Source organism: Emiliania huxleyi (genome assembly GCF_000372725.1).
Source record: "Emiliania huxleyi CCMP1516 unplaced genomic scaffold EMIHUscaffold_23, whole genome shotgun sequence".
Lineage (NCBI taxonomy): Eukaryota > Haptophyta > Isochrysidales > Noelaerhabdaceae > Emiliania > Emiliania huxleyi.
The window spans coordinates 357930-368992 of NW_005200333.1; the positions used below are offsets into that span (position 1 = coordinate 357930).

Genomic DNA, 11063 nt, shown 5'->3' on the forward strand with positions numbered 1-11063 from the left:
AAGCCAAACTTTGTCCGCGCAATCTGGTCATCGCCGGTGCCTCGGTCGCCGAGGATGCCAGACCACTGCTCGGCGCGCTCCGTTCCCCACGCTCGGTCGGGCATCGCTTCAATCGCATCCATGCGGCTGCACTCACCCGCCTGCCACATGGCAAGCGCCGCCTCACACTTGGCGTTCTGACCCTCGACGAACAGGCGCTCGCGCTCCTGACAGGGCGTGGGACAGGGCGTGGTGAAGTACGGCCCGTGCGTGCTGCAGGCGATGGCGGCGCGAGGATCAGACGGCACACCTCGCATCCGTCACATCCCGGCCGTTGGCGGCAGACGCCTCCACAGTCAGTGAAGCTCCGGGTGCTGCGGCGCTGAGCCACTTGGGCGGCGACTGCTCGCGCCAACGCAACGCGCTCCGCGTCGTACGACATCTTTGACCCAATTCTTTTTTCACGGTTAAACGCCGTTCATGCAGCGAGGGACCCCTTGTCGGCTGGAACTGGGCGTGATATGATAATAGTGACGGGTGCCGTTGCCCGATCCTTCTTCTTGATCTCCCGCGCTCCCCGCGTTTGTCTAGATACGTGGCCGAGTCCGTCGCTATTACCGTAACATACTTTTCCGGCAAACAAAAAGGAAAACAGAAGGTCGCCAGCACTTTGCGTTTCCGGAAATTTCCAGGGAAAACAGAGGGTGTTTGGTGCTCCATTCTGGAAACTCTCGAGTTTCCCTGAGTCTGAGAGCTGGTCTGGGGCAAAATCTGAGGCAAAATTGAGGAAATCGGCACGATACCCAGGCGGTCGCAGGGTATTTTCCAGGTATACCCGGGGGTTTCCAGGTATACCCGCAAAATACCCGGTATTTTGCCGATTTGGCTGATTTTGGGCCCAAACCAGCCTCAGACTCGGCTCAGAGCCCAGAAAATTTGATGGTTTCCCCGGGAAAATAGAGGAAAAGAGAGGGTGCTGTAGAGAAAATTCAGAGAATTGCGAGATGCGATCTCTTCAGTCACCTCGCGAAGTTTCAGGATTTTTGATGAAATCAAGAAGAAAATCTCCCAAAATTTTCTTCGGCGCTGACGCGCCGACAAAGCTGGTGTCCGACCCCGACCGCCGGCTGAAACAGCCGCGTCCAGCCCGACCTGCGGCCGGCCGAAAATCATTTAGTCGGCGGAACTGTATAGCGCCGCGCGGCAGCGACACAGCACGGAGCGAAGCCGGCGCCCCGTGGCCCAATCAGCCCAACACGCAACACGCGTGCCCCGTCCCGATAAGCGGCACGCAAGAGGGACGGCAGTGCGTGGATGGGGCGCACGAGGATGATTCCCCGCGCATCACCCTGTGTCTCTCCAGATCCGACCCGGAGTGAGCGATTTTTTGCCTCGCAGAGATCACCCGGTGGCGGTGCGGCGAAATGTCGTTTCCGGGTTACCGGGTGGCGATATTTGATAGATCACCCGGCAGTGGTTCGCGCCGGCTGTGGCTAGTTCCATTTCACTGTGGCACAGCTCGCGTTACAAAACCTTGATTTGACCATTTGCGCAAAAAGGTACATCTCGGTGCCTTCCAGAGGCAGCTGCGAACCCGCCGAGTGGACGGCGGCACACAGCAGGTGGCGCTGTGTGCCGCCGTCTACTCGGCGGGGTCGCAGCTGCCTCTGCGCGTCCTGGGTATGTACCTTTGTTGCGCGCCGGAGACGACTCGACGTCGCTGAGATCGGAGATCAAGCTCTGACAGGTCGCACGTCGCTCCTTTGACGCCGACGTGACTCACCCGTGCAGATCACATCAGGACACGGTCTCGACACGCTCGGTACGACGCCTGCGACCCGTCTCGGGTCAGGTGGCACGACGCTCATCGCACTTGCCAGCGCTGTGCCATACAGGTTGCCACGACGAGGTCGAGCACGCTTCTATACGCTCGCCGAGCCTTCCTTTCCATCCCATTAGGCAGCCTGGGAACGGTGGCGGTCAGAGGCAAAGCCTGCGAGGGGTGGTGGAACCACATGTCACGGCTACTGCCGGCTCGACCCCACGATAGCCTCCGAAGGCTGACTTTGAGGCACAATCATCGGACGACGTCGGCGAGTTGAGTCGCGCTCGCGGTAGCCAGATGACCTCTCATACTAGTATCATCGGCCATGGCCGCAGGAAGCGCGGGGCATTCCGCTGGGAGCAACACGGAGCTCCGTTGGACGCGTTTTCAAGATTAGCGTGTCAGAGTGAAATGGCACTAGCCTGTGTCATTCAGCAAAAACGAGGCCGCGTCGTCGCGGCTCGTCGCGGCACTTTGGCGGGGCCAGCAGCGGGAAGCCAAGGAAAATAGAGAAAATAACGAGCGGCGTTCAGCCCACCCCCGCCCGCTCCTCCCTCATCCTCCGCTGCCGCGCCCTCTCCTCCGCCGCCGCGCGGTTGGCCGCAATCTGCGCCAGCTGGGCCGGAGTCAAGCCCCCGCGCGAGCCGGCGCCGCCGCCGCCATCGCCGCCGCCGCCGCCATCGCCGCCGCCGCCGCCGGCCCCCTCCCGGCAGGCGGGGGTGGCGGCCGAGCTGCCGCCACCGGCCGCCACGTCTCGCGCGCCCGGCGGAGCAGCGAGAGCACCGTCGAGGGCAGCAGTGGCGCTGAGTGCGTGGCTGGCCCCCGCGGCGGGCGGCCGGACGAGCGAGCTGCAGCCGCCGCCGGCTGCGGCTGGCGGCGCCGCTGGAGGCGGCTCGGGGGGCGCGGCCGACGGCGGCACGTTTGGCGGCGGCGCATTCTCACGCTGGTTCTCCGCCGCCGCTGCCGCCGCTGCCGCCGCCTGCTGCTGCTGCTGCTGCTGCTGCTGCTGCTGCTGCTGCTGCTGTTGCTGGCGCTGCAGCAGCAGCCGCCGTGCCGCCAACTCCAGCCGTGCGGCGACCGCCTCGTCAGCGTGGCGTTGCCGCTTGATCTCTGCGATCCGCCTCGCGGCCGCCTCCTCCGCGGCGCCGTCCTGCACGCGCAGCCCTCCCCGGATGGGCGCGAGCGAGCGAAGGTCCTACGGCGCAAGCTCCCCAAGTTGGCGAGTATGAGGCGACGCGAACCCGGGCTTTGTGGCAGTCTGTGACAACGGTCTCGCACGCTCTCTCCGCGCTCCTGCTTTCCCGGCTTGACCTCCGCGTTGCAGAGCGGGCAGCGCTTGGCTTGCTGGAGCCACTCGAGCAGGCAGTCGGCGCAGTAGATGTGGCCGCAGAGCGTCTGCACGGCCTTGGGCGCGTCGCCCAGCGGGTCGTGGCAGACGGGGCAAACCTCCTCGTCCGCCATGAGCGGCACCTGCCCAGAAAAAGAATTTACTGGTCAGCGTTTGTTGTGCTCTTGTTTGTGCCATCCCTCCCTTTGGGTGCCTGTTTTCTTTCTTTCTTTCTTCTTGTTTGTGCCCTTGGCTTGTCTGTTTTCTTTCTTTCTTTCTTTCTTGTTTGTGCCCTTGGCACCGTGTGTGAAGCGAAAGGTTGTCCGAGGGGGGGCAATCAGAAAGGCGGCAGCGGAAAGACTTGAAATACCTCCCCCGGTATGTATACCGGTAGGGAGGCGTGTGGCGAATACAAAGTGGATCCCGCCCCGCCCGCCCGCCCGCAATAAGCGCAGGATGGATGTCCTCTTCAGCCTGCCGAGAGCTTCCTTCCTGGGATCCTGGCCCGCGCGCGCGCTCCGCCTCGCGCGGAGCGACTCGGTGGACGTCCGAGCCCGCCGCCCCTCGCCACTGCACCCTGCTGGCCCATGCAGCGCGACACCGCCGGGAAGCTCTGGCGAGCTGAGAGGCTGGAGAGTCCGCGTGTGACCTTGTCGCGATGAAAGTGCCACGAAGCGCTACTTCCTGCTCCCAGCTCACCACCTCGCCATCTCTGCCGCTCTCCTGGCCCAGGCCCATCAGTAGCAAGCCTGAGGTGTCTCAAACCGCACTTACCTCGGGTCTTCAAGCTCACACCGGCTCGTGATTCCACGGAGAGGGCTCGAGATTGTCTCTGGTGGACCCTATCCGAGGCGATTGCGAGGGCATTCCGGAGGTCATTATCGGTGCCACCGACCGTGATATGTCCCGTCCCGCAGCCCTCATGCACCAGGGCAATGGGTGCAGTCATAATATGTAGGCCTTCTCTCCCAAGGTTTTGAGCAATAGCCGCAAACAACGCTTCGTGGCAGGTCGTCGCGACACGTACACAAGCCGACTCCCCAGCCTGTCAGCTCACCACCTCGCCTTCCCTGTCGCTCTGCCGGCCCAGCCCTGCCAGGAGGCGTGTAGATGTGTCCCAAACCGCACTTATCTTGGGTCATGAAGCTCACTCTGGCTCATACCACAGCTCTTATGGCCTCATACACACGTCTTTCTCACTCTCACACGCCGCCGGCACGCACTCCCACTTCACACATGTCAAGCACAGCCCCATCAGAGCACAGCCCTGCTCAGAACAGGCAAGGAGCACCACATGGTGACCCAGGTAGCCTCTGGCTCGCCACTGCACTCGGCTCCTCCCAATGCGTGTCGTGCACCACCCCATCTGCCTCGTCCTGCGACGCCGCCGCCTGCCGGTCCCTTGTTCTCGCGGCTTCTTTCGCCTTTCGGCGCAACTCCGTCCTCCTCGCGGCGTATCCTGGCCCCTCGAGTCTATCGAGCTCCCCTCGCGCAAGGACCACATTTCTGAGGTACACCCTACGTAACGTCAGGGTTTGTTTCTCGCTCGCTTGATGGGTTTGGTGATTGGCGACATCTCTTCTATTTGATTCAGCCTGCAGGTTTCTGGACCGCACCCACAGACAGTCATATGCTGCTCTACGCCGCGCTCGGCGCCGTCGTCCTCTTCTTCTGCGTCACCACCTCGCCCCAGGCCGTGGCACGCCTCCTGCTCCACCTCGCTGTCTGGCTGCCGTACCACTGCGGCCGGCACGTCGCCTCGTTCCTCGCGCCGAGCTTCTTCTGGAAGTCGGTGCAGGGCGAGGTCGTCGTGCTCACGGGCGGTGCGGGCGGCATCGGCAAGCTGATCGCGACAAAGTTCGCCGCCGCCGGCGCCACCCTCGTGCTGCTCGACAAGTCCGCCGAGCTGCTTGACGAGGCGCGCAAAGCCGTCGAGGCGGCGGCAAGGCGGGCGGGCTCGACTGCAGCGGTGCACGCGATTTGTGTCGACCTTAGCAACCGCGAGGCAACCTTTACCCGGCGATGGCACGGGCCGACCTTACATCCTTGTGGTTGCATTGTATTGGTATATTGTAGGCGACCTACGCGGCGATGGCGCAGGCCGCCGAGGCGGCGGGCCCGTGCACGATCCTCGTCAACAACGCGGGCATCGTGACGGGCAAGAAACTGCTCGACGGCTCCGACTCGCTGCAGGAGCTCACGATGGCAGTGAACGCGACGGCGCACTCTTTTGGGGTCGTGAGGGCGAAACATTCTCGGAGCCTTGCCCGAGCCGTCTCCGAGCCCTCCTAGGCGCACTTTTGGACCGTCAAGGCGACGCTCCCGCAGATGATGGCTGCGGACCACGGACACATCGTCACGATCGCCTCGTCGGCCGGACTGAGCGGCACGCCAGGCCTCGCAGACTACTGCGCGTCGAAGGCTGCGGCCGTCTACTTCGACGAGTCGATCCGGCTCGAGATGCGCAAGCTCGGCAAGCGTGGCGTCAAGACGACTTGCGTCTGCCCCTTCTTCATCAAGACGGGCATGTTCGAGGGCGTGCAGACGCGCTGGCCAAAGCTGCTGCCGCTGCTCGAGCCGGAGTACGCCGCCTCGAAGATCGTCTCCGCCGTGCGGTGCGACCAGCCGATGCTCATCATGCCGCTCGTCGTCCATTTGGCGCCCCTGCTCAAGGGCACGCCTCCCGCCCGCCATCACCGACTCCGCGAGCCCCAGCCCCTCCCCAGCCCTGACCCCAGCCCCAGCCCCATAGGCATCTTCCCGCCCGCCATCACCGACTACTGCCTCGAGTGGTTTGGAGTCCTCGACGCGATGGACGAGTTCCGCGGCCGCGCCGCCCCGCCGCCGCCCTACCCGGTCGGCGCGAAGGGCAAAGCGGCATGAGCGGCACGCATTCGCCCCGCTCGGCGAGGCGCCGCCTCGCACGAGGGCAGCGGCGGGACAGCGCCGCCCTCGCCCCAACCCCGCCTCTGGCTCTGCTGTTCGCCCTCTCTGGTCCCTCTGACACAGGCAGGCGCGTGGGGGCGGGAGGCCGTGGGATTGGTGGGCGAGCGTGAGAGCCAGCACAGTACAGGGAGCGAGAGCTGTAGGACGTGTGTTTTTGTCATTTGTGTGCCGAAAGAGGCGCTGTGGCCTGTGTAGCTGTGTTGTTTCGTGTTATCCCGTTCCCGTCCAATCCGTCCATCCCGTACCTGGGCTGGACCTGGGCTGGACCCAGGGCTCTCTATCCCGCGCGCGGCCGTGAGACACGCGAACAGGCGAATGTGTACATACATCACGGTTCACGCCGCGCCCGCGCGCCCGGGGGCGGAGGAAAATTGGGGGACCTACTCGGGTCGAAGGTGGGGACCTACTCGGGTCAGAAGGTTGGGGGGGCCACAGAACTCAGAAGGTTGGGGGGACCTACTCGGGTCAGAGGGTGGTCGGAGGGTTGGGGAGCTCGCTTTCCCAGCTGATTCGCCGATATTCATGGCCGAGCTCGCTTTTGCAAATTTTCTTGCCGATCCGCGGCTCACCTTGGCGGGCTGATTCCCTCCTCGAGAGCTGACCTGTCGCGACCGATGGTACTATCACCGCCGGTTGTCTGACCGACGCGCACGAGAACGGCGGAAAGAACGATGTGAGGCTCTTGGTGGGCGAGATGCGCGCGTTCCGGCTGATACATCGGCCGTGAGGCTCGCTCGTAGTTGCACGCTGTAGATCTGCCATCGACACCCCTACTCCTCATCAAGAGAAACACAGCCCTCAATCCGGCGACAACTTGATCAACGGGGTGGACTTCTTGTCGCCAAGCACGCCGGCGGCGGCCACTCGCGCTTCATGTGAGCCTCGCCTTCCCTGCCATCCCCCGCCCCCTTGCCGAGCCGTTCCCTTGAAGCCTGCCTCACACTCGAGCCTCGTTCGCTTCCAGGCGCTGCTCACCAAGGACCTCAACGTCTAGTCGTGTGGGTGGTGCCGGTCATGCCGCGCCGCCCACACGACCACACAGACTCCACACGCCGACACGGATAGCTCTGACTAGCTGTGGCCGTGGGCGGGGCCGGGGGAACCTTTGTAGGGTTGAAAAACATTTATCGGAGCGGCCCTGATAATTTGCGTACAAGCCTGAACACCTCGGTCTGCTAATGAGCCGCAGCCCCTTCGCGACTGCGTGATGCTGATGGTGCTGGTGGTGGCTCTGAGGTACGGGCGGAACACGGCTCACACACGCGCGTCGCGCGGGGGCGGCCCACGTCGGGGCGCCGCGGTGACCCGGTTTCTCTCCTCTGCGTGGGTCTTGTGAGCACAAAAGACGGTTATCGCATGAAAAGAAAAGTATTTACCAGAGCCTGCCGGTGCCGGATTATCGCCTGCGACCCTTTGCCTTTCCGCCCTTCGCCCCTTTCCGCTTGCCCGCGGCGAGCGCCTGCTCCCATGGCGCCCGCGACGCCGCCTCGAGCGCGCGGCGCCGCGCGTCGTACTCGCGCAGGGCGGCCGGGTCGGCGAGCAGCTCCTGGGGACGTGTCAGGGACGCGTCAGGGAGGGCGGCGGGGAGACACGTGTCGCGCGCGGTCGGCGGCACCGGCTCGTCGAGCGTGTCGAAGACGAGCTGCATCGCCTTTCGCTCGAGGGCGGAGAGGCCGGGGTGGTACACGCGGAGCATCAGCACGTAGCGCGTCGAGTCGGCGTCGTTGCGCGCCTGGGCGGCGGGAAGGAGAAGTGTGGCGGCGGGTGGGTGTGGCGGCGTGGCCGGCGGTGGCGAGCACTGGTGTGTTGTGTGCGCGTGTGTGTGCGTGCGTGTGTGTGTGTGTTGCCTCGTGCAGGATGGACGTGTCGAAGAGCATCGCCTTTCCGTCTGCCCAGGGCCTGCGCTCTCCGCCCACGTTGAGCTCGCACCCCTCAGGCACGACAAGGCCGAGGTGGGCGGTGAGCACCTGCACGCGGCAACGGGGCGAGGTGGGGGGCCGCCGCAAGGAGGAGGCGGTGCCGCGGGGCGCCGCGCGCACAAAGTTGCACCCGTCCGAGTGCGGTGCGATCGTCGACCTCGGAGCCATCGACGAGAAGAAGGCCTCCACCACTGGCACCTGCGGCAGGGGCGCGGCCGATATCTCGACATCTCGCCGACATCTCGCCGACATCTCGCCGAGAAGAGATCGGGAGGGGAGACGAGCTTGCTCCGACGCCGCCTCCCTCCGCCTCCCTCCGCCTCCCTCCGCCTCCCTCCGCCTCCCTCCGCCTCCCGCGACGTGGAGGAGAGCTATCTCGCGAGATCTCGCCGAGATCTCGCCGACGCCGAGATCTCGACCGAATCTCTCGGCTGCGTCTCGCCTTTGCAGAGTGGAGGAGCTCGCAGGTGCGCGGGAAGAGCGCCGCGTTGGTGTCGTCCCACACGGTCCTGCACCAGGCCGGGCGACGGGTCGTGTCAGTGTCCGTGTCCGCGTCGCTGTGCCGCTGCCAGCTAGCTGCCTCACCGGTCACAGAGCGGCAACGTCTTCCAACCGGGTCCATACGTGCCGGGAGCCGTCGCCGCCCACACTCCCGACCCCTGTGCGGCGAGCCGCTCCGAGTCGGCCAGCCACGCCGCGAGCTCATCGCGCACCACCTGCCACTTGTCCTCCAGCTTGCGCGCCCACTTGTGCAGGCTCGCGTCGTGCCACGCAGTCGCCGGCAGGCCGGCGACGTATGAGGTGGCCTCCTGCACCATCAGAGGGTGCGACGGATCGAGCACCTCTCGATGCTCTCGGCCCGCCGCCAGCTCCGCCAGCGAGGCGCGCACACGCGCAGTCTTCTCCGCGCCGTAGACAGAGCACACCGCGTCCTCGATACGACCGGCGAGACTGTCGGCCTCGCAGATCCGCTCGACGCTCGCAACCGGCTGGATGCTGTGTCGGCCGGCCTTGCCTGGGCAGGAGCGGGGGGAGGCAAAGGCGAGCGAAGCGGCCGGGAGCAGCCACATACACATAGGGGCCTCTGCCGGCGCCAGTTGCCGTCGATTTTCTTTTCTTTCTAGGAGGCCCCAAGCTATCATCACCGCGTCTTCCAGTGGCGCGCGATTGGAGCTATTCCAGCGTCCGCTGCGCATCCCCCTTCCCACCCGACCCCGGCAGCACGACGGTGGCCGGGCGCACCAGCCCTGTCCGCCACCGACCGGTTCCGCGGCCGCGGTGGCCCTGCCTGTCATATAGCTACGCGCGCCATAGTCTATGAAAGGTGCAAGAGAGAGGGCTTTTTATAGAGAGAGGCTCAACTCAGTGTAGGAGCGAATAAGTGACAAAATAAGACACAGACCCAACAGAGTCAGAGAGAACATGGAACCAACGAACATGCGCGTGGGTGAGCGGCGTGTGTGTGTGTGTGTGTGTGTGTGTGTGTGTGTGTGTGTGTGTGTGTGTGTGTGTGTGTGTGTGTGTGTGTGTGTGTGTGTGTGTGTGTGTGTGTGTGTGTGTGTGTGTGTGTGTGAGTGTGAGTGTGAGTTGTGTGTGTGTGTGTGTGTGTGTGTGTGTGTGTGTGTGTGTGTGTGTGTGTGTGTTTTGTGTTGTGTGGAGTCTCCTGCAGCGGAGCGAAGGTCTCGGCGGCGATGAGCGTCTCGGCGGCGATCGTCTCCATCGCATCGAAGGCGTGGTCGAGCAGCTCGCGCGAGGGCCGGCGCGGCGTCCCTGTCCACAGCGCGACCAGACCGCCCCGTACGCCATCCTCGCAGCCAGCAGCAGTCTGCGGCGCGGGGGCGCGCGTGCCCAGACTCCGCCGCACTCCCCCGGGTGACGCGATCCCGCCGCCGCCCCTCTCGCCCCACCCGCCGGGCGGCCGGCTGCCTGCGCACAGCGGGGGAGGGTGGGTTCGGGTAACGTGGGGTAGGGGAGGCGGGTGGGTTCGTCTCCACTGTGTTCGTGCCCCACAGTGCGCGATTGAGATTGGGGGAGATTGCACGAGTTTGGCGCGAGATTCTGATCTCGATGAGAAAATGGCACACGGGTTTTAGCCACACAAATTTTAAAGAGGAAAAAAACACAAACACACCCCAACTGCGTCGCACTCCATCGTTTCCGGGCACGCACGGCCTCTCCGCGCTCGACAGAGAGACCAATACTGAAATCGAAATCGAATTCACTGCTTGCAGCAAGTGCGGGCCACAACGTCGAGCATGCGCGCGTCGGCGGTCCCGTTGCGGAACGTGGCGTCGGTGGCGCGGTGGCTCGCCACCACGGCGGAGCACGACGCGCCAGACGGGTCCGCCTTGAGGTGCTCCATGAAGCGCTTGTGCCCGACAAAGTTGCCGTGCAGCAGCCGGCACGGCGAGCCGCAGGCGTGCCACCGCCAGAAGCGGGGCCAGCCCGCCATGTGCGTGCCGATCTGCCGGTTCCAGCCGCAGGGCAGGTCGCGGAAGAAGGCGCGGAAGCCTACCGCAGGGCCCCGAGGAGGTCCGGGGAGGGGTTGCCGGCCGCACAGCCCTTTTGCGGGACGGGGGGGCGGGGACCGGTCGAGTTGACGCTCATCCACGAGTAGAGCGTCTGGTCGCCGAGCCAGCCGATGCCGCCCTCCTTCATCGGAGGCGCGCCCGGCCTGCCGAAGCCTCCCGCCGCGTACCGCTCGATGGCGGCGGCGTACGCTGCGGAGGACCGCATCGCGTCGAGCCGCAGGAGCTGCACGCCGCCATTGTACCCGACGCCGCCGAGGGCGCGCACCTCCTGGTACGAGGGGCACTGCTCCTACAGGGGAGGGCTCCGAGACAGCTCCGAGACGGCTCGGGCGCCTCCTTGCCCCGCGGGGGCGCCTCTCCTGCGCGAGGCCGAGCAGCTCGCCTGGGAGGGCGGGAGGGGCGGGGAGGGCGGGGAGGCGGGGAGGTGGGGAGGGTGGGGAGAGGCGGGGGGTGGAGAGGGTGGGGAGAGGCGGGGGGTGGAGAGGGTGGGGAGGGGCGGGGAGGTTGGGAGGGCGGGGCGGGGTGAGCAGGTGCGG

The 11063-nt window shown here is 65.3% G+C and overlaps 3 protein-coding genes across 3 annotated transcripts; 1 reads left to right on the forward strand and 2 right to left on the reverse strand.

Annotated features, from left to right (window-relative positions):
• Positions 1-3115: 3115 nt before the first annotated feature.
• Positions 3116-3265, reverse strand: EMIHUDRAFT_64462 (hypothetical protein; the record flags this gene model as incomplete). Its single annotated transcript, XM_005779504.1, has 1 exon — positions 3116-3265. A coding segment is annotated over one exon (150 nt), but the record flags the coding sequence as incomplete, so codon positions are not given.
• Positions 3266-4750: 1485 nt separating this feature from the next.
• Positions 4751-6317, forward strand: EMIHUDRAFT_434961 (hypothetical protein). Its single transcript, XM_005779505.1, has 4 exons — positions 4751-5136; positions 5208-5351; positions 5424-5805; positions 5884-6317. Exons 1-4 carry the CDS (start codon positions 4762-4764, stop codon positions 6012-6014), a joined length of 1032 nt encoding a protein of 343 aa, XP_005779562.1. The 5' UTR covers positions 4751-4761; the 3' UTR covers positions 6015-6317.
• Positions 6318-7422: 1105 nt separating this feature from the next.
• EMIHUDRAFT_450163 (hypothetical protein) lies at positions 7423-9066 on the reverse strand (the record flags this gene model as incomplete). The annotated part of the gene is made up of 6 exons (XM_005779506.1): positions 7423-7623; positions 7693-7809; positions 7925-8044; positions 8117-8194; positions 8439-8505; positions 8582-9066. The coding sequence occupies 6 exons, from the start codon at positions 9064-9066 to the stop codon at positions 7474-7476; spliced, it is 1017 nt and encodes a 338-aa protein (XP_005779563.1). The 3' UTR covers positions 7423-7473.
• Between the last annotated feature and the right edge of the window lie 1997 nt (positions 9067-11063).

Excerpts from the sequence above, each read along its gene's own strand:
- EMIHUDRAFT_434961 (XM_005779505.1), top strand. The coding sequence starts at position 4,762 with ATGCTGCTCTACGCCGCGCTCGGCGCCGTCGTCCTCTTCTTCTGCGTC. Across the intron at positions 5,137-5,207 it reads TCGACCTTAGCAACCGCGAG|GCGACCTACGCGGCGATGGC; the intron begins GCAACCTTTACC and ends GGTATATTGTAG. Across the intron at positions 5,352-5,423 it reads CGATGGCAGTGAACGCGACG|GCGCACTTTTGGACCGTCAA; the intron begins GCGCACTCTTTT and ends GAGCCCTCCTAG.